The 23,376-nt window shown below is 39.7% G+C and overlaps 1 protein-coding gene across 11 annotated transcripts in view; it reads left to right on the forward strand.

Moving 5' to 3' along the window:
- The window catches only part of Bbs9 (Bardet-Biedl syndrome 9), a 408,032-nt gene that overhangs the window by 284,474 nt on the left and 100,182 nt on the right, over positions 1–23,376 (forward strand). Inside the window, exon 21 of one of the 11 annotated variants that reach the window (XM_027411689.2) lies at positions 9,942–11,265. The exons of the other annotated variants lie outside the window; for them this stretch is intronic. Within the exon in view, the coding sequence (XP_027267490.1) occupies positions 9,942–9,947 (6 nt within the window). The 3' untranslated portion in view covers positions 9,948–11,265. Of the gene's footprint in view, positions 1–9,941; positions 11,266–23,376 lie in introns of those variants that run through there. 11 annotated transcript variants of the gene reach the window in all.

The raw sequence follows: 23,376 nt of genomic DNA on the forward strand, positions 1-23,376 counted from the left end.
TGTGTCCACTTTTCTTTCCTCTTGGGGAATGTCTCCATTGAAGTAGATGTCTAAGGTATTCCGACTTTGGATCTCTTACCACCATCCTGTGTCTCTTGTGTTTTATGTCTCCTTAAAGACCAGCCAGTGTTTCCTTGAAATGATGTCTTTGGTGAAGGAAATGATTTTCCCTCTTGAGAAACAATACACTGTGAGTGTGGAGTGAAGTCAGAGAGTGGGACTTGGTGCTGGAAGATGGCTGCAGAAACTTTGGCTCTAGGCTGCTGCAATAATTAGGCACCAGAACATTCTCTTGCAGGTGATTGAACTTAACTGGAAACACTATGGACCAACAGTCAAAATCATTACAGCAGATGACTTTGGAAACTGCAGTAGCTCAGTTCAAAACTGTGGGAGCCAATATCAGTGTGGCTCACATTGTTTCTGGCAGTAGCAAAAATGGTGGTGAGCTCTGCTCGCCTGTAAGTGAACTGTACTTAGGCACACACTTAAGGAAATCTATTTAAAGATTATTTGGCATAAGCTGTTGGGAATCTGTGCCACACAAAGAAGGATATTTACTCAGAAAATTCAGAATGAGATTGCCTATAAAGGCTGACAGGACCTGTCTTAATCCAGTTCTTCTGTTTGATGATATTGCTTATGTGGGTTTGGCCCATGAAACACTTAGGAAGCCCAGGCTCCAACTACTTTTTTTTTTTTTAATGTTCTTTATTAGGGAATGTTTAAAGAAAGTCTGAGTGAGGAGGTTAACTACAAAGGCTTGAGACTGTAGGAATAGGCCAGGAGAAAATGGGTGATATAGGGTGTGGGCTGTGTGTGATGACAAGCAGACCTGGGGAGATGGTGGTCTGCACTGGGAGCTATGGAGTTGTGGTTTCCTTAGAGGACCCCATGAGCCCGGGTTTTCCCTGTGTTTGATTGTTGCTGGCCATGACATTGAGGCTCTGCTGTTCAACAAAATAGTGATCAATTAATTGACAAAACCAAACCAAACTAGTTCTTTGGCATATAGAGGGAAATGCAGACTTACAAGTGCTTGAATTTTCGCTCTTTAACGAATTGTGCAGCATCGTGTATTCATAAGGAAGCAGGAAAGGGAGCCAGTATGTTGACTCCCGGATCTGGAAGTTCCTGTACCTTGCGCTGTAGATCTAGTTTCAGTTGGGAGCCTTGTGAAAGCAAAGACAGTTGTGTTGTTTGGATCACTGTGAGAAATGGGTTCCAACGTATTTCCATGTTACAACGATCCTTTCCAACTCTGAAAATGCTGTGTTTCCAGACAGTGAACTTAAACAGTATCTCTGTGAGCCATGATGTGCTTTTGTTTTTGTTTGAAATGAAATTAATCAAATTCCTCTACACTGGAACAAGCTTCAGCAAGTACAATGGCGCTATTGCAACCAGATATAAACAAAGGTGAAAATCATGTTTTTCAAGTATTTTAGGCTTTTAAGTTATTCTGTTTGCCGAAGCAGAAGAGTATAATTTATGGTTGGCCCATGAAATATTATTCCAATGTAAAGATGATAAATTAATTTATGGAACAATTACACTTAAAAATTTTAAGTTTTAAGTTTGGAGAGGAGGGTGGGGGCAGAGGGCTTTCTTAGCATGTATGAGGCCTTGGGTCGCCCCTCCCGTGTGAGACCCCCAGGTCTACCCTCCTGTGTGAGGTCTTGAGTCTCCCCTCCTGTGTGAGGGTTTGGGTCCACCCTCCTGTGTGAGACCCCCAGGTCTACCCTCCTGTGTGAGGCCTTGGGTCTCTCCTCCTGTGTGAGGCCTTGGGTCTCTCATCTTGTGTGAGGCCTTGGCTCTCCCCTCCTGTGTGAGGCCTTGGGTCTCTCCTCCTGTGTGAGGTCTTGGGTCTCCCCTCCTGTGTGAGGCCTTGGCTCTCCCCTCCTGTGTGAGGCCCCCAGGTCTACCCTCCTGTGTGAGGCTTCACGTCTCTCAATGTAAAGTTCACATTACAGATATGTGAACTTTACCACTTTACTATAGTGGTAAAGTTCACATATCTGTAATGCAACTTTCTCTGAAGTTCTGTGAGCTGATATTTATGTTGTATGTGATCTATAAAAAATTTAAATGATGCAGTATTTTCTACATTATTTATTGTTTGCTGTCTAATGACATTGATGAATCTTACAGTATAATTTCCTATGTACTACAGATGTGCTAGTTTAATATAGTTTATATTATAAAGTTACAGTTCTTATTCTTTTTTGACATTTTTTATTGGCACATTCTTATTCTTTTGTTCAAGTTTTATTGTATAATATATCCAAATTTGCCTAAGGCTTCATAAACTCACCTATCTCCTTTGGGTAGTAGGTGTGTTTTAAAGACTAGGATACTTGAGACAAGGACTTTAGTTTTGTTTAACTGGAGGTAGAGATAGTATTAGAAAGACTATAACAAACGAAAGTACAACAGCTTCACAAGGATAGGGAGTTACTTATTAGAGACCTTAGGTGATGCAGCAGTGCAAGTGACATGGACCAGAAGTTTGGGGATACAGTCCCTGCTTTCCCATCTGTTCCCTATTAAGTCTTCTCTTCGGTAAAATGAGAATACTATCTGTTTTCTTCAAAATAGGTAGCATGAGAACAATTGTGAAGCATACCAAACTGAAAATCTTTATATTTCCTGTGAATTGTGATTTACATTAGAATTTCCTTGTAGGTGTCTAGGAATAGCTTTCTTTGAGTCATAAGTTGTTCCATAACTTTTACAGACCACTGTTTAGACCATCCAACTGAAAATACCACACTGGTGTGATGATAATGAATATGCAGTGCTAACTAATTTCATTCTTAGTTTTTACATCATGCATTTCAGTATTGCCTCACATTAGAAGACATCTCACTGCCTCTTGATTGACTTTGATAAATTCCCACTGTGCATCCATTTGTGTTATGTGCATTTCACAGAATAGGAAACAGAGACTTAGAAACTTGCTCTTCTTTGGTAGGTAATAGGAATTGGTGCTAATGGGGCTTGTGGTGCAAACCTGAGCAAAGTTGCCCTCTGACATGCACATTGTGATATCCACATGCACACGATAATCCATATGTACATTTTCACATCTGCGTGTTCACACTCAGACACACAATAAGCAAATATAATGCTTAAAAGGACAAAAAAGTCATTCTTGAACTACTTACTGCTTTATCTGTGACTCCAAGTACCACAATGGTGCGCACCAATTAACATGGCTTTAGAATCTGTTGCTATGTTCTTTCACTGCTTGGTCAGCTCTTCTGTGAAAACAAAAGTTCCCAGGTACCTCTGTCTGCTATTTAGTGGCAACTCATTCCCAGGTGGCATGCATGGCTATTGCTGTGATTTTTGTTTCACAGACAGAAAGCCCCAGTCTGATGGGAAGTATAATTTGATCGTTTTCGTCAGGTTCACCCCATCCATGCTTCTAGGAGACATGTTCATTCTCAGAGTTCCTTGGTGTGGTTCTTTTCCTGAGTAGAGAGATATGTGGGAGGGTCATGAACCTGGTGTGTAAAGGATTAGGAGGAGATCGGGGTTATTGCCGAAGTTCTTGGGTAAACATAGTGAAGGATTCTGCCTTCTTTCCATGTTTGTTATACCTAAATGGTAAAATTAACCCTTCATACATATGAATCTAGGGTACTGTTCTTCTAACTAGAGCTGGTTCTGAACTTTCTGGACCTGGCTGGGTTTGAGTCCTACCGTAACAGCATAGCTGTGTGTTCCTGGTCCCCTTGCTGTCTATATTTCTATTTTTTTTTGTTAATTTGTGGAATGGGCTAATAGGAACTTCATTGCTTTTGCTATTGTAGAGACTTAGCTAGTAAGACACTCAATTTTCAGGATTGTTAGCTGTACTTACGATTATTATAGCATGACCTTGTTGCTCACAGCTAACTGAACTAGGAATTTCACAACTCTTTATAGCAATGAAAATCATGATTTCATTGAACTATAAAAATTAATCAATATAAATCAGAGAGGCCGTGGAGGCCAGAAGATATCCAGAAGCCAGTGTTTGATCCCATGGATTTAGAGTTGTAAGTCACTCTGCATGGGTGCTAGGAACAGATCTCAGGTTCTGTTCAGGAACAGTAACTTTTGAGCCATCTCTCTAGGCCCTCAACACTATCTTTGGATGAATGTTTACACTATGACATGATTAACCAGTCAAGCTAATTAATGTATCCACCACCTCTCAGTTATGATTTTCCTGTGTTGAGATCATTTATCATCAACTTTCTTAGCACATTTCAAGTATGTAATCCAACTTTCCACTGTCACTTGGCTGTCTATTTGCTCTTCAGAATTTAACTGTCCCATGTAACTGGACCTTTGTTTTGTTTTAAAGACTTATTCCAGGAATTAAAGATGACATAATCCATTCCTAGCCTATTGTCATCTGATTTGCTTCATTATATCATTATTATATTCATAGAAATTTTTGAAAGCTTAGAACTTTGGGGGTTTTAATCTCTGTTAATAATGAGTAATAACTAGGATTCTGTCACAGTTCCATGGTATTTCTATCCCAACCTCTTGCCATGAGGCTTTAGATATTTTAATCATAATAAAAATTACATCTTAGGTTAAACTAATAATGTATAATCCCAACTGCTGGCCTTTCACCCAAACCTTTTCATCTCTTATGAAAGATCTTAATACATGCCCAACTGAGACACCTGTTGTGTTTTCTGGAATTGTAGCCATGATGGGCAGTTGGAACCATAGATAAAACCCAGAACATGCTGAATTTAATCTGTTTATCATATGAACCTGGGCTCCAATTTTGGGCATTCCTATATATACATACAAACAAGAGAGCATCACCTGTAACATTATATCATTGCTGAGTGGTAGAAATGAAGTACAGAACCAGAAAAAGCTTGAGTGAAAGGACAGTTCTTGTGCTGAAAAGATAATGAGGTGTATCTTTCAATGTGTAGAAATTCTAACATATTTGACACCTTCCAGATGCCCAGAAGGAGTTGTGAAGAGAAAGTGTGATAGCTTTTATTAATGGGGAGGAAACAAGTGGTAGAGAAGTTAGATTTGTCTTGGGGCTGAAGTGGACATACAACCTGCTTAGCAATTCAGTCCAACCGCTGGTTGAAGAATGCATGAATAAATCTGCATATATGCTAAGCTGTGTAGCTTTGTCCTCCTGTGGGACCCCTAAATGGGCATGGCCAGCATATCCCCCCCCCCTACAGACAGTCTCTCACTCTTTTGCTGGCTTTTGGGACCCTGCTCCTCATACTGGGTCTCCTTGCCCAGACTTAATACATGGGGAAGTGCTCAGTCTCATTGCAACTTGATATGCCATGTTTTATTGATACTCATGGGAGACCTGCCCTTTCCTGAATAGAAATGGAGGGGGAGTGGATTAGTGGTGGGAACAGAAGGGGTTGGGGGGAGGGACTGGGTGTAGAGGAGGGAGGGAAAATGTTGAACGGGCTGCAAAATAAATAGATGATAGATTGATAAATTTATTTTAAAAAAAGAATGCATGTTACCTTGAAAAGGATTTTGTCTATCATTTTCCTGATAACTGATCAGATCCCAGGCAAATGTTCTATGATATGACATGGAATTCAAAGCAGTGTAGAGGGATGGGGAACGTGTCCTTTTGAAAATGACCTCACTGTAGAAGAAAGGAGGAGCACATCTGTACAGACTGTAGCAAGACCTTCGCTGAGGATGCTGCAGCTGTTATTGGTGATTTCTTTTTCTCCCTTAGCATGGAAGAGAGGAATTTTAGTGCATATACTCTTACTAGCATATCCCTGAGATTTTTAGACAACATCTAAGCTTCCCTTTACAGCTACTGTTCCAGACTTTGTCAGTTTTTATTTAGCTAAATATGTTTCACTTGTGCTGTATCACAAAGCTCTTTACAGATAAAAGGACAACATTATCAACTAAATGGGAAACACTAGCAATATTGATAAAGGAAGGGAATTTTTTTTAACCAAGTATAAAATTAAATGGTTGACAAACTGGGAAAATATTTGGAGGGTTAAGATGTGAAAGTCTGTTTGAAATCTTTTTTATTTTTGCAAAGCTAAGCAAAGCCAAAAAGAATAACAGTTTTGGACCAGGCGTCGTACCCCACAACTTTCCCAGCTGTTCAAGACAAGAAGAGAAGCCTCTTGGCTCGTGTGCTTGCTGAAAGCTTGTAACCCAGGTTTGAAACTCAAACCTGCAGGCTATGTTGTCTTGATTTTCATACAATAATATCATCTCTCTCAAGAGGATACACTTGTGAGTGCTTACGGCCCCTTCATTTTAATTACCATAACCAGCAGACATTAGCGTGTTGGATTGGATTTGTTCTGAGAAAGCTGTTGTTGAGCTTGGAACTGATATGTAAACTTGAAGACCGATGAAGCCATGTCTTGTTCATCTTTGGAATGGAGGACCTAGCCCAATGCCTGGGTCCACAGCAGGCATTGTGAAATCCTTGTTTTGTGCTAAACCCTGTTGTAGCAGTTAGACCTATATGAGTATTTCCCCCAGAATATCACATTTATTAATATTTTTATTTGCTTCCTGTTTTATAAACAACAAATGGTAGCATTCTCTCTCTCTCTCTCTCTCTCTTTTTTTTCCTAAATAAATGGCTTGGTCCTTTCACTGGCCTTGTCTCTTCTGTGGGGAAATAGAACTTAGATTTTTAAAATCACTTTCAGATTTTATAAGATTTTACTGTTCAGTTGATCCATAAATGTATAGGGTAAACTTCACTTTCACTCAGCTACTTACCCCAATCCTGTGAATCCTCTCCTCTCATTCTTCCTTTGCTGTGCATGGTGCTAGCACTCCATGATGAATTCCATGGCAAATGGCACTAATATCCATATTAGCAAAATAGAGCATGTACAGTTTAACTCCATGGGAGGGATGCATGAATGCATGCCCACTGTAACTGATAAAATCCCACATCTGCAGGATTTCACCTCTGCTGTAAAAGAGAAGTCACACACAAGCTCCAAAGCAATGTGTGAATAATGCAGAGAATCCTCCTACCACCTGTCTTCTGTGGAAGTCTGGCTAAGTGGACATGTAGAGGGGTATCATGTGGAGATTGTGTCCTTAGGGCACAGGATGTTAAGTTTTAAGTAAATGTTTCAGGAAACACCAGATGTCTCCTAGGTTAGAAGGTGGTGATTCTTTGAAAATTCTAGAACAACATCCTGTCGCATATTGGCATGAGTTATTATTTTGTGAATAAGTCATTAATGTGGTTTTTAAAATGTATTTATTTTCACAGTTATTATGTGTGTGTGTGTGTGTTTAAAAGGCCACATATGTGTGCCACAGTGTGTGTGGATGTCAGAGAGCAATTTGCCAGAGTAAGCTCTCTTTGTATCATGCCAGTTCCAGGAGTCAAACCCAGGTTATCAGGCTTGGAGACAAGTGCCTTTACCCACTGAGCTATCTTGAATATGACATCTAGTTTTGAATATGGCATCTTTACATATGGAATAAGCTCAGGCATTTTGAGTTGATATTACTAAAAGGTGTGCTTTTGTTTGGTAATCCAGTTAGGGTAACGTTTTTTATCTGGCTAAGTACTTTATCATTTGACTTAAGTTTCTTGTTTTTACTGTTTTATCCAGTCTTACACAATTTTTGAATTGGTAAGACAAGAGAGGAAACTATAGTTAATAGTCTCTCAGTTGTTCTAAAAATCATTTCCTGATTGCTTACATAGATGTCCGAAGAGCCGTTTTTAAAGAGTTGGCCCAAAAGAGATAGTGGAGCTTGCTTTGGGTTTATCGGCAGCATTCCTTTCTTGGTATAGAGGGTAGTAAGTTGACTGCGTAGAGATCCCGAGAACATTCAGACCAAGAAATCCTCAGCATAGTGTTTGTGGCTTATGTCCCTTGTTACACACATGGCTCTTAATAGATGCTTAACTGTCAGTGGAATAACTGACTAGAGCTAGGGGGAACCTTAGAGATGTGGAAGCCAAGATCCAAGAGGCTTAAGTGCATTCTCATTAAAGACAGTGCAGGACTGGACCTAGATTCCTTTCTCCTATACAGATTCCCACCTCCACATTGCCCCGAAGCTATGGCAGTGCTGGCTGCACCTAGCCCAACAGCTGAGTTGGAGACTGAGCCCAGGGACAGTAAATCGGAGGCAGCTGGGCAGCAGGGGTTTCTTGCCAAGTTTGTGATGTTGGTTGTCAGCAAACCAGAGCTACAGAACCATTTTAGAACATTTCCAGCTAAAGTGGAATTTTCAAAACCATCATCAGGTCAGAGAAGCTGCTTTTATGGGAAACCAGGGTTTTGTGCAGCTGGTAGAGCAACTGGTAATGGTGGTTCAGGCTGAGGACTTCCTCCTTCAACCACAAGCACCTAACATCACAACTAGGAATCACTCTCCTGTCATTTACTAGGGCAAACCCATTTCCCCTTTAGGCCCCTTGATTCATAGAACAACTTTTAGAATGACATTTATTCATTTAATCTATGTAGGCTCCAACTGAGAATTAGTGAGGCAGGCAACAGGGTTTGTTAGGGGTTGATTACTCAGTGATAAATGGTGAGTCTTGCAGAGAAACAATATTTTTATTCCTTTAGAGGTAAAAGTCATATCTACAGCACTGTGAAGCTGTCCAGGTGACTTCATTAAGATCTGAATAAGAAGAAATAGATGAATAGCAGATGGGAATCTTGGATAAAGGCCTGAACCTTGATCACAGCGAATTTTATTTGTTTTTTGATATTATAGTGGATAATAGCAAGACAGAACTCATAAGGAGGATCATTTTCCAGAAAAAAAGATGTAACACTGATTCCTTATGCAATACTTGAGAAAATATCTCATAGAAAATATCTGGACCTCATTCTTGTATGTGAGCCAAGTGTAGTAAGTAAGCTTGAAGTTGGATGGTCTCTAAGATCTAATCAGACAAGGGCTTAATGGTAGACAATATGGAGGTTAGGCAGTATGCATATGCAGACTGCCCTATCAGCCATGGTCACTGGTTAACCATGGAGAGATTCTTTAACAAAGAGGGAACTGCATAAAACATTGATAAAAGGGTAGTTAGTTGGAGCAAACTAATAATATTCTAATGGCTTCTTTAACTGTGTGAGCTACTTAGTCAAAGACATCTTCTTATTCTATGATTTTTGACTTCTAATATATAGTAGCAATAGCCCCAACCGCTAAGCCACCCTTACTGTTCTGCTGTAGGAGACATATAAAACTTTATTGTTTGTGGAACTCACCCTATAATAAACATTGTCAGTGGTGGCAGTGACCACAACCACACAACAAATTACTTTTATATTTGGCCAAGCATATAATGATAGGATTCATCCTGGATCTGCCCTTCAAAGTGACATGGGTCAGTTATTGGTCTGATTATTTCCTGGTATAGAAACTGTCCCTTCACTAGGCCCTGTGTTGACCATGTAGACACAGGATGACCCTGCTACACCCTGGCTCTGGGTTGGATCCTTCCTTGTGTTTGAGAAGACTTTATGCCTCAGGAAGTTGGTGCAGTCCTGGGAAGTTAGGCTTGAAGGATTATAACACTCTCTTGCCAGGTGTGCACTGAGGTGCTAATGAAGACAAATCTCCAAGTACAGTGAACTTTGAAGAAATACTCACTGCAGATACCTTCTGCTTGCTTATTTTGTGAGATGAGATGTTGCTCTGTAGACCAAGTTGGCCTCAAACTCAAAATTTCCCATCTTAGGTCTTCTGAGTTCTGGAAAAGAAGGTAGTTTCTCAAATGGTAGCTTTTAGACTCTTCTCTTTGCATGTTAAATTGTAGTTTACATTTTTTTCTTATACTACTTAGATCTTAACTAGATTATTTGTTCCTCTGTGTTATCATAATACTGAAAAATTTTATGTTGTGATACCTTTGTGAACAATCCTCTGTATATGTTTATTATTTTCTCCAACAGATATAAACCAGGCAAAGGAAGAGGATCATTATCTATTTCCTGTTGCCTCTGGAATCTCACACAATGTTGGGTGCATTGTGTATGATGTCAGTATAAGATGAACTACATTGTATTCTTGGAAACAAAGTTGTTTGTGTCTCAAATATTTAAAATACCCATGTGGATTTGGTCCATCACAGATTAAAATGGATTGAAATCTAAGTTATAGTCCTTGCTGGTTTCTTGGAGAAATGGATTGCCAGTGTAGGGAGCTTGTCTGCCTGCTGGCTGTGAACCTGTGATTGTATGTCTTCAACTGTGGCTAGTTGTTCATATTGCACCAGCTGCAATGGAAAAGGAAACAGTCTTCACAATTGTTGCAGGAAAAACTCAATTTGCTTCAAACCAGAATTGTTTTACTTTAGAACTTGTATGGATTAGGGATCTAAACATATATACTTTAAAACACACTTAATGTAATTAAAAAACTTCTGTGGTTGTTTGGGTTCCCAATCCCTGGGTTTTAGTCTGGTGTTTTTCCTTAATTTTCATCTCCCACACCATCATTTAAGTAATACAGTTTCATTGTTAAAAAATTAAGTTGTAGGTCTTGAGTTCTTTCTGTTCCTGTCATGTGTCTGTGAATGTGTCTTACTCTGGCTTTCTCTCTGGTTGTTAAATGGCCAGTGCATTTTCTGAGACACACTAGCCTGACAAAGAATGAGTTTGTTCTTTTCTGCCGTGTTCTTTCCAGAAGAGTGTCTCCTCTCACACCCCATCTTCACACCGAGCAGCATTCCTTCACACCCACACCTCTTCCATCCTGTAAATCTGAATTGTCTTATGGCTTCCTTAGAAACCCATCTTAAATCATGAAGTGGCAAGAATAGCAAAAGCATTGATTCTAGATTGCCAAGGGCTGGCTGGCCAACTTTCTTAAAGGTGTGGGTAATAAATATTAGGGATATAAAGTCTGTCCCATGATTTCATCTTTGCCATTGTAAAAACAATAAATAATAAATACAGAATCAGGATGTAGGCCACAGCTATCCAATGACAACCCTTATTCCTATAGCAGGGACTCGGAAGCATTACATCCATCAGAGTTAACCAGGAGTTTGTTAAAACATGAGATCCCATCTCTTAATATTTCTATTTCAACAAATTAGGGGTAGAAGCAGGGAATTTGCATTTTTAACAAGTTTCCATTGTTAGCTGCCCATGTCTCTGGATAAAAGACCACACCTGTGGAACCAATGCCTTGGTCTAGCATTTTTTGATGTTAGGAGGTGGGCTGTCCTGTGCATTAAAGGAGGGTTATTAGCACCCTTGGCCTCTACCCTACTAGATCCAATACCCTCTTGACTCTCTAATAAATGACAAAGGAGAAAGAGGGGAGAAAGAAGGGGAGGAGGGGAGGAAGGTGAGGAGTAATAGACTAGAATATTGCTGTTTCCTATGGCTGCAGATTGCTGGCCCCTTCCCTTCTTAGGGAGGTTGCCTCCAGCATGCACAAGTGGATTCACCTTTCCTTGGCATATTTCAGCCAGGGATTGACAAGGTCATATATTGTGATTGGAAATAAGGACAGAAATGATAGTTGGATAGACATTGTCTTCTCTCAATTATATTACAACTCCTAAGGGGAGAGAAGGCAAGTTGCTCAAAATGTTTCAGAAAATGAAACAGTAATGTTAATTTTTCTCTCTGATTTTCTTCATCAAATTTGAAAGAACTTTCTAGAAGCTGTGAGCAAATAAAGAGTCATGGGCAATTAACAAGCAAAATATTGTATTCCATAAAACCTTAGGCAAAGGAGACATCTGAATTTGGCATTTGTAGGATGATTTTTATGAAAAGCTTTTAAAGGAATGGTTATCTCAATAAAGTTGTTAGGCTTTCAGGTACAAATTAGCAGGATTCATCTTCTATCTCATCTAGTCTATATGGTTAAAATATGGAAATCAGTTTGAACTCCTCCCACCTCTGGCTTTGGTTTTCTTCAGACAGCTTCTGTATGTAGGCTGGCTTTGATCTTTCCATGTAGCCCAGGCTGGCCTCCAACCTATGGCAGTACTCCTAGTTTTGCCTTTCAAATGCTCCCCCACACCTGGCTCTTTTGACTTATTTGTGTGTGTGTGTATGCATGTGTAGGAAGTCTTTAATCTTGAACATTAATAGACTTTTTTTTTGAAGAAGAAGAAGAAGAAGATTGTCTCTTCAGAGACAAATGAAAAAGCAAAAAACAAGGAACAGCAAAAATATAAACCAACAGGGCATATTACTCATGAATTATTAACTATGAAAGTGGATATAAAATCCAACTATCTTCTATATAGCATTTTGACTCTCTTGTGTATTGTATTCCTATTTATTTGTTCATTGGACCCACTTTTTTTTTTTTACAAGAAAGCCAGAAACATGGACTCTGTGAGATACCGACTCTTGTTTTATTTGTCATTTGTATCTGCTATGTTCCTAAAATGGCTTTGGCTGCCTGTTAAATTGTTGAGTAAATTGATGCAAATCAAAATTAAAGTACTCAAAATGAGAAAAATATTCAGCGTATCTTAAGAGTATACTTATTTATGAATGGTGACATGAATTACCGTCGTATAACTTTAAGAAGACATTACTATTGGGTTTTGTTTTATAGACAAAGAGCTGGACCTGGATGGTGTGATGTGATGTAAAGGCTGATGTGAGACACTTGAGCATAACCTGTCTTAAAGTGCTCATTATTTCAGTCTCACTTGCTCACATCTTTCACCATTACATTTGTGTATTGCGTTTTAAGGCGTGTCTAGCAAAGTCCCTGTTGCTATTTGGGGAATGTGTTACCAAAAACAGTCCAAGTAGGTGGGACTGATGTCATCTGCTAGGTAGTTAGTTGTGCCATCTGTTCTCAGGTGAGGAATGGCAATGCTGTGTGATTTGAATGAGAATGTCCCTCATAGTCACAGGAGTTTGAATACTTAGTCCCTAATTGGTGGTGCTGTGTGGGAGGTTATATGGTGGGTGCAGTCTCTCTAGAGGAAGTACATCCCTGGGGGTAAATTTGAGAGTAAAATGCCATGCTACTTTCAGTTCCTTTTCTCTGCTTTGTGCTTATGGTTCAAGATATGAACTCACAGCTTTCTGCTTCTGTGCCATGCCTGCTGCCCACTCTGATGCTGAGAACTCTGACTCTCTAGATCCATAAGCCAAAGTAATCTTTTTCTTCTATAAGTTGCCTTGGTTATGGCATTTCATCACAGAAACAGATAAGTAACCAGTGCTCTCTGATATGCCTCAGTAGACTGGGGCAGAGGACCTGGTAAGTGGTGGAGAAGGGATGTCACAGGGAGTGTTGAGGACTAGGACATTCTGAGTGAAGGAGATCATGGCTCCAGCTTTGAGGCAGAAGGCAGCTTTTCTTGACTCTGCTAGAAATCCCACATCCATGAAATAATAGTGGATGTGGGCCATTAAATATGATTGAAGTGATGAAAGGGGAATATTAAAATTCTAGCTGTGAACCCTTTTTGAAGTCAGAGACTCCAGGGGGACTCGGAAAACTCAGGGGTCTTTCCTCTAGAAAAATATGTGAAAACATACTAAATGTCAGTTTTAGGAGTGCTATTAACCCTGGAGGCCCATTTTTGGGTCAGAGTTACAAGGCTTTAAGTTCGAGGAAAAGTTCTGGTATTTAGAAGAATGCTACTATTTGTAATTTTATTATTCACTTGGGAAGCCATTGTGAGGCTTTATAGTTTTGTGACATGGAGTTGGCACTGTCCTACTGATTCTTGCATTTCTTATAGAGTACCTCTGTTAGTAGCTAATGTAAGGTGCAACAGAGTTGAAACTAACTGGGTAAAAGTAGAAATTTCAGGTAGTCATTAGGGAATGAGTTCAGTCTAGCATAGGTAATTTCACCTTTGCTTTGGCTTAGCAAAAACAATCAAAATATTTGCTCAAAGTGTGTTTGTAATTTTCCTTTCATTGGATAATTTTTCCCTTTTCATTCTGCATAAATTTTAGTATGTTTCATTAAAGCCAAATGACTGTGAGTCTTTATGAATTTAGATGTTTTCATAGCTATCACCATACTTTGTTAGAAGCCAACAGAAGTAAAGTTTATGTTGATGCTTTTGGAGTCCTTTTGATATAATGCTTTTGTTTTTTTCCATATATTGCTTATATTTGTTGATTTTACTTTTCCATCTATTTACCAACAACTGATATTCCTGAAGCTAATATTCTAAACAAACCAGTTAGTCTAAATTCAAGGTGCAGCTGAGCAAAGCAACGGGCAATGCTTTATTGAGAGATTTTAAGACCATCACACATGACACTTGCTGCCTTCTAGCTTGGCACTTCTACAGTCCTCAGGAGGACTCCCAGCATTTTCTGTCAGCATTTTCAGAAAAGAGGAAAGTCTCAGTAGAGACTTTGACAAATAATAAAAGGATGAGCTGCAAAGGATAATGCTGCCTGGAGTAGAAAGGAAAAAATTAATACGAGGAGGTCATGTGCAGGAGGAATTGGACAGACTTGGGACTTCATGAAAAAGGTGGAAAGTGCAATTGTGAGTTAATGTATCAAGGTTTGGAGCTAGTTGGCAATATTGATGGATACATTGGTAGAGATGTGTATTAGAACATTTTTATGAAGTTTATTAATGTGAATCTTTTGAGCCACTACACAAGGGGTGGATAGTCAGTTAAAAGTGAATGAGATCAGATAAAGCAAGCATTGGTGTAAGCAGAGGCTGGAACTAAACTGTAATTTTTTGTTTCTTTATTTTTTTATTTTATTTGAATTACAAACAAGATTGAATTACATGACAATCCCAGTTGCCTTCTCCCTCCCTTCCTCCCCTACCACCCACTCCCCAACTAAAATCCTACCTATCACATATCCTTTCTTCTAATCCACACCTGACTCAACCTTTCTGCTCCCTCATGACCTCTGCATCCCTCCTCTTCTCCCTTTCTCATTCTCATAGCTCCCTCCCCCCTCTTCCCATGTTTTCAATTTGCTCAGGGGATGGTGACCCTTTCCCCTTCTCCAGGGGACAAAATTTGTCTCTTTTAGGGTCCTCCTTGTTTACTAGTTTCTCTGGCAGTGTGGATTGTCGAATGGTAATCCCTTACTCTATGTCTAAAATCCACATATGAATGAGTATATATCATGTTTGTCTTTTTGTGATTGGGTTACCTCACTCAGAATGGTTTCTTTGAGTTCCATCCATTTTCCTGCAAATTTCAAGATTCCATTGTTTTTTTTCCACTGAGTAGTACTCCATTGTGTAAATGTACCACATTTTCTCTATCCATTCTTCAGTTGAGGGGCATCTAGGCTGCTTCCAGTTTCTGGCTATTACAAATAGTGCTGCTATGAACATCATTGAACAGATGTCTTTGTTGTATGAATGTGCTTCTTTTGGGTATATGCCTAGGAGTGGAATTGCTGGATCTTGTGGTAGACTCATTCCCATTTTCTTGAGGAGTCACCATACTGATTTCCAAAGTGGCTGTACAAGTTGGCACTCCCACCAGCAGTGGAGGAGTGTTCCTCTTTCTCCACATCCTCTCCAGCATAAACTGTCATTGGTGTTTTTGATTTTAGCCATTCTGACAGGAGTAAGATGGTATCTCAGAGTTGTTTTGATTTACCTTTCCCTGATGGCTAAGGATGTTGAACATTTTCTTATGTGTCTTTCAGCCATTTTAGATTCCTCTATTGAGAATTATCTATTTAGTTCTGTACCCCACTTTTTAATTGGATTGTTTGGTGCTAAACTGTAATTTTTTAAATCTCAGAATTCATCATTCTTTTTAAACAGTCTCCTCAATTCTCATATTCTTGAAGACACAAATGGGCAATATATTTTTCTTTTGGGGGGTTGAGAAAGCCAGAGGTTTGAAAACGGGGAAAAAAAACATCTGTTCATGTGCTTACTGAGTGGCACTTGGACTGTTTGTGACAGTCATGTTGCCTTGTATCTGAGAATATGTCCTCCATGCTGTTCACATGTCCTATTGTGACAGTTCTTTAGTCCTAACTCTTCCTTTAACCTACAGGGGAAAGGTCTCCATTTCCTACTATTGGAGGTCTGCTTTTTAGGTTTAGCTAATGATATAGGTGAAATGCCATGAAGTATGGCTCAAAATAGGAAACTCAACTGTATGTTTGAGACAAAAAGGGATATCCTGGTAGTAATACTGTATTTAATAGTGTGTTTGAGAACTTTTAATTACTGGTATGTCCTTTCCCTAATTACTGATTTTAGATATTTCTTTAAGCTTGCGGATCAGTCAGCCTCAAGTTTGTCTGCTGAGATATGCTAGGAACCACACATCCCCATCTTAGCTGAGACTGCATGGTACAAAGCTGCATCTCCCAGGTTCTGCAGACTTTACAGAAGTAGGTTTGAAGCATGGTAATGTTCAGAAGGCACAGTCTTCCTGTTTATATGTACATGCTTTACCTCTACAAATGGTATTTATTAATCCTTTACATATAGTATGTTAGTAAACCCTATTTTAGGAGTTGAGTGACAAACCAGATTCTGGGAAGAAAAATGGGCAAGAAAATGTATATATTCATTTTTGTAGCATGAGTAAGTCATGAATTTTATTTATTTATTGGTGTGAGAACATTGTATGTGTGTGGGTGAGGTTTGCTCCTGTGTGCACATGAAAGGCAGAGGAAAACACCCAGTGTCCTGCACCATCACTTTTTTGCCTTACTCCTTTGAAACAGGGTCTGCCACTAAAGCTGGCACTAGGCCATCAGCCAGCAAACCCTGGCAACCCCCGTTTCAGTATCTCCACAGGGCTTGGGTTACATGGGTATGTAGCTGTGCCTAGCTTTTTGGAATACTCTGGGGATTCATGTCCTACTGAGTTATCATCTCAGCAAATCACAAATTTTAAATGAAGAATAAACATTTATTTTCTTCTAGAGATTGCATAAAAACAGATGGACATGTTTGATAATTGGTAGCTTTTTGTAGAATAATTTGGTCACCGACCTAAGTGGAAAATTCTTATAAGCTGTTCTGTGGCTTGAATATGAAATGTCTCCAACAAGTTCAAGTGTTAATCGCTTGGTCACTAGCTGGTGGTGCTATTTTGGGAGATGATGGGAATTTTGGGCAGTGGGGTTTTGCTGAAATAATAGATGGCTCAGAGTGTGTTTTTGAAGGTAGTAACTGGTTCCTAGTCTCGTCTCCTTTCTCTTCTTCCTGTCTACCATAAGGTGAAGAGCCTCCTTGGTTTCATATTGGCACTCATGATCCTCTATCCAGGCACATGGAGCCAAGAAACCAGGTACTATGCCCTAAAACCATGAGCCATAAAAACAATATATGATTTTTCTTCTTGTCATTTCTTTTGTTTACTGTCACATTATGTATTACAGTTGCTTGGTTTTCAGTGGCAAATTGACTTTTCCTGAGGCTGAGGTCCAAGAGGGAATCTTTTCTCTGGGTCTTTGTATGGCAGACATCATGTCATGTGTGCCAAGAGCGGGGAGATATAGTCAAACTGCCTGTTCATTCAGTTCCCAAATGAAATAGTTGATTAGGTGTGAGCCATAAGGCCATTGGCTCTCTGGACCGACATTGCCCATTTTTGCCAGTTCTTTGCTGTGGTGTGGATAGCCAGTCACCTCCGTCAAAGAGGAAAAATGATGAATTCATTCACTGATTGACTCCAGGACCCAATGACTCATGAGTAGTTGGGTGCAATTCTTGAGACCACACAATGGTAGGTTGAAGCCTGATTTCATAACTTTGGAAATGAATCTTTTCAACATTTTTTAAATGGTGGTATGGTGGTGGGAGAGTAGCCAAAGCAGCCCCTATCTTTGGAAATAAGGAACACAATTTAACTATATTGCTCAGCAATCCCTGCCAAAGTTGTCCAGGTAGATTTTTTTTCCCTTGGTATAAATCACGCAGGCTGAATTTTGCTTTTCAGCATTAGCTGGGGACTATCTTAGAAGAAAGTTGCTGCTTCTCAAATTTGTAAGTGGGCTGTCAGTGGCCTCCTCATGGATGTGTGTGTCCCCTAGCTCCAGAGTGAGATGGGGAGAGAGGTGCTTGGAGGCAGCACTTCGGTGGCCAGAGACTCTCCTTCCTGAGAAAAGCCTGTAGTGAAATGTGGTTTGCTTAAATCTAATGCTAATGTTCTTGCCCTACTGAATCCTGTTGAGAGTCATCCTTTAGAGTGAATAAACCCTGTCATATTATGTCATTTTGTAGTTTTTGTACATTCAGAGATATTTGCCTAACTTTTGGCTTTGGAGATTTTAACTTATAGGTTGGTGACAGCAATGTAGGGTTTAGGGAACAAAGTCCAGATCATTCCTGATCCCGTGGGGAAGCAATGCCTCTTATTAATGTTGTTTTGGTGGGTGACGGGAAAGCCCACGATTCTTCGGGGTGGGAAAGCCAGTTGCCCCTTCAGACATGACCCTGCTAACCACTCAGGTGAGAGCAGGCTCTGGGGGAGGGCAGACTCTCTTTCCCATAAGAGTGATAATGGTGCTCACAGGTGCTCTTGTCTTAGTCAATATATCTTCTCTGCAACACAAGCTCAGGTTGTGATTGGTGTCTTATCCTTTGTCTTTTAACATGTGAATGCATGAGCTGGCACAGTGGTTTATTTTATAGGTTGGAATGTAACACTAGGGTTACAGAAAGCAAGAATTTTTTCTATAAAACCCTTTTGATCCTTACCTTATGACTGTTGGAAGTTCACTCTACCTTGCATGATCAAGCAGATCTACTCCTACACAGCTTTCTTTGTTTTAGGACATACGCCGAGGATTCATTGTAATGCATTGGTTTCCCCGTTTTTAAGCTGTAATTTCTTCCAGATGCTATTTTTTTCAGATAAGCTATAGGTTTTATTCTTGCTCCTTGTAAATAAGTTGAACAATAGGCTTTAGTTTGGAAAGCATTAATGAAGTATATTTGAGATTTTTATCTACCTTATTCTTCTGGTATCATCATAGTTAACATCTATACTGTGTCTGATGGTTTATTAATGTTTATCCCCATACTAAATTAATTGGCCTTCACAATAACCATGAGGCAAGTTAGGTTGCTTTGTGAATTTTTGCATTAGAAAAATAGGAGAATTGTCCTGAAAATCAGTTTTTGCCTAAGGTAAAATGTCAGAGTGTGGACTCCAGTCAAAGCCTGTGGTTTGTGTACATCAAGTAACTTTCAGGTAGGTGTTTGCTTCTGGAGAAGAGATTTGCACCATTTCTTTATCTCTTCCATCTATGCTCTCATTTTGGATGTCTGCATCCCAGTGGCTCTGGTGAGAGTGGTCAGGAGGTGTGTCTGCCCTCTCTAAGCCTTGTTCTGCTCAACTGTCAGGGAACATTTTCTATCTAGCCTGAGAGGTGGGATAGCATTTGCTTATCACAGCATATAAGAGATGTAAGTGTAAGAGATGTGTAAGATGGTAAGCTATATGTGAAATCAGCTTTCCAAAATTTAAACTGTAACAGTGAAGATATTTGGTCTAGAGAAATGAGATATCAGCTCAAGTGAGACCATGGCTCCAATTTGTGGAGTAACTGTCCATTCTCTGGAAGTTCCCACCCTGACCCAGCCACCTGCACTGCCTTTTGCCTCAGCTCTTCTGTGCAGCCTGTGTGCTTGCCTTGTCTTCTGTGCTCCACCAGATACCCCCCTCCACCATGTGCATACTGGAGACGGCATTCTTTCCGGCCTTCCTAGTCTGTGCCTTCTATGTAAGCATGTCCTCATCCTTGGCACCATGGGAGCAAAAGCTTTGGCCTGAAGTTTAGTTTAATACCTGCTTTTGGTCCTTGGCATCTTACATTCCTTCCCCATAAAAGGGAACTTTAAATGCTTTTGCTATTTACTTGTAAAGTTTTGAATACTTAATGAGGAGATATCATGGGTAAAACTCTCTGAAGACAGATGTGGCTGTGAGGGATTGCCCTGGATTTAATACTGAGCTGTGTGATCAGGGAAGTCAGCAAACCTCTTGGGTCAGAGGAAAGTTTTGTTTTACTTAAAACAGTGGAGGGTTTAGATTTGTTGATTTTGAAGGTCTTCTCAAATTCAATCAGTTGAATTCAGTTGAATGTATCGACTATTTGCAGTATTGTTCACTGTAAATATTGTCCTAGTATTCAAAAATACAAAACAACATGTAATGAGATGGAAATAAGTACTGTGTGGTGTTTTAAATAGCCAGTGGTTACTCATCTTTGTTGGTCTCGTTAGTTATAGAGTTATTTTTCTCTGGAGAAAAAGGACTCACCCCAATGCCAGGAGTTTTTATATTTGATAATGGCATTTATTTTTAGGAGCACATTGGTAGTGATTGATAGCAGACATGTGTCTTTGATAGCAGATAATATTCAGAGTAAACATCTGAAAAGCAAAATACTGTAGTGAAATTTCTTCCCCCCCATTATTGAAAATAGGTTTTTCCTCACATAATATATTCTGATTATAGTTTCCCGCCCTCTGCTCCTCCTAGATCCTCCCCATCTCACCTCTGATTTGGATCCACCTATTTTCTGTCTCTCATTAGAAAACAAACAGATTTCTAAGGGATAATAATGAAAATAGTATAGTAAGATAAAACAAAACAAACACATCAGAGTAGGACAAAACAGAAGGAAAAGGGCTAAAGAAGAGGTACAAGAAACAGATAAAGCTGCAGAAACCCACTTATTCGCACACCTAGGAATCCCACAAAAACACTAATTGGAAAGCCATAATATATATGCAAAGGACCTGTGAGGTAAAAAAAGAGAAAAATACAAATAAATAAATAAATAAATAAATAAATAAATAAGATAAAATAAAATATAAAACAACAACAACAAAATCATGACAGCACATTATGAGAGTAGGAACCTCCAAAGATATCATTGATTCATTTCCTGTTGATTACTCCTGGGCATGCAGCCTACCCTTAAGTGTAGTTTGTTTCTCTCTTGGAGAAAACGAAATTTTCACTATCAGGTGCTTATCAATTGGAGATAACTTCTGGGTTAGGAATGGGGCATGCATCCACTTTTCTTTCATCTCTAGAACCTGATCTAGTGCAGACCTGGGCAGGCCCTGGGCATGCTGCCTCAGTCTCAGTGATTTCAAATATACTCTGAACCTGTTGCTTTAGAAGGCTGTACTCCTCCTATTCTGAAGGGTTCTCTGAGCCCTGTCGGTAGGGATTTGATGGAGACCTCTCATTTAGCATTTCATATTCATAGGTCTCTCACTCTCTGCACATTGTCTGACAGTGGTTGTCTGTACCTGTTCCCATCTGCTACAAGATGAAGCCTCTCTGATCTGATGATGGCTGATGGAGGCGCTGATCAATGAGTGTAGCAGAATGTTGTGAGGAGGCATTTTGTTGCTGCATGGATTTCTTTTTCTTTGTTTTTAGAACAGTAGTATTTGGTTTTACACTAAGTCCTTTGTCAATCTAATCTCAGGTTCTTGGTTATCCAAGACATGTTGGGAGTGGGTTCCGTCTCCTAGATTGGGTCTTAAGTTAAATCAGATATTGGTTGGTTACTCCCACAAAGATACAAGGAGATTTTCTCCATCTATTTTGGTCCCACTGGACTGGTTTTCCTCTGCTCATAGCCACTTAAGAAATAACCATTCTTAGACTTAATATATATTTATAATTGTTTGGCCATTGACTTAGACTTTTTACTGGCTAGCTCTCTCTTAATTATTAACCCATTATTATTAATCTATGTGTCTTCACATGGCTTTATCTTACCAGAGAATGCCCATGCATCCTACCTCCCCAGTGGCTACATGGCATCTCCCTGACCCTGCCTATTACCTCTCACTACACTTGTTTGGATTTCGTGCCTGGCTTTACTCTGTTAAGCCCTTGGCTGAAACAGCTTTATTCATCAACCAATAAGAGAAACATAGTCACAGCATATAGAAGGGCATCCCCTATCACACAAGCTTGGTGTAACCATCGCACTAGCATATCTTGCAGGCAGGACACCACTGTAGATCAAAGATGTTTGTGTTTACATTTGTCCTTTGATAGCATGCAGAGTATATTCTAGTACCATGAACACTAGTTTGTAAAGGCTCTATGTGGGCACCACTTGACTTCTGCATGTTCAATGAGTTGTGTAGGTGTTGTCTTCAGCAATATGACCTTGCTGTGAGTTTATGGAGAACAACCTAAAGTCTTGGCAACAACCTGGGTTGTTTGGGGGTTCCCATGAGATTTGTTTAACCAACAGCTTAATTAGATATAACCAAATCCTGGTACTGAAAGCTTCATTTGTTGACAGTGGTTTCCAGTGTGGGCCCTGTCTTCCCATTATTTGGTGATTTCATTTAGATCTTTAGCATATATATATATATATATATATATATATATATATATATATATGGAAGCTTGTAGCTTGTACTGGTTAGGTTTCCATACTGCCCATCAGACATTTAATTTTAGTGCTCTCTCTCTCTCTCTCTCTCTCTCTCTCTCTCTCTCTCTCTCTCTCTCTTTCTTTCTCTCTCTCTCTGTCCAATGGATGTTTATTGCTTTTACAGCTATTTCAATGAACCTTACTTCTTCCCTAAGTTTTTTTTAGAGCACTTAACACTAGGTTATACTCAGTTGATATTTACTGAAGACATTGTGTGTGTATGTATGGTGTGTGTGTGTGTGTGTGTGTGTGTGTGTGTGTGTGTGTGTGTGTGTGTGTGTGTTGGTGGTATGCTCCCCTTAGTGTAAATCAGTCTTTGTAAGAGAAATACATTTATCTTAGAATACATTCTTTTTATTTTTGAAAAACAAGAAAGTAGAACTCACTTAAAAATAAGCAAAACTTTTTGCCCAAGTGAATTAGCTAGCTCCAAAGAGTTCTGTTGAAGTAGTGTGAGCAAAGAACATGCTGTTGGCCAGCTGGATGTGGAATTAAGGTGTGATTGTGAAGGCTCTCGAACCATAAACCCTCAAACCCAGTGCTACAGAGTAGATCAGTGAGCTGGCACACAGTTTTGTTGTGGAGGTTCTGTGAAGGAACTCATGCTGGCAAAGTGGGAGGGGTGGCATGGTGAAACATCTTGTCAAGAAAGAGGGCCTGCAGCAGGCAGCCAGGTTGTGCTCCTAGAGCAGCCATCTTAACACTAATCAAAATCCTAAGGAAAAACCAATGTAATGCATTGTAACCCAACTTCAAAGAGTAACATCAATCCTTTCCTCCTCTGATCATCTTACTGTATATATGTAACAGGTTAGACTCCTGGGATTTCCACCCATACCCTGAGTACCAGCTCTTCTGAGGGGATTGGCCATGGACAGCTAATAAGCCACCCTTCTGGAATGTGCTAGATAGGGCTTAGTTCTGTTTAGCTGGACTAACCTTTGAGGAGCTGGTTTTGTCTTGGACCCTCACTAGTGCCATGCTAGGGACATAGTAGACACAG

The sequence above is a fragment of the Cricetulus griseus genome, chromosome 4 (genome assembly GCF_003668045.3).
Source record: "Cricetulus griseus strain 17A/GY chromosome 4, alternate assembly CriGri-PICRH-1.0, whole genome shotgun sequence".
Classification (NCBI taxonomy): Eukaryota; Metazoa; Chordata; class Mammalia; order Rodentia; family Cricetidae; genus Cricetulus; species Cricetulus griseus.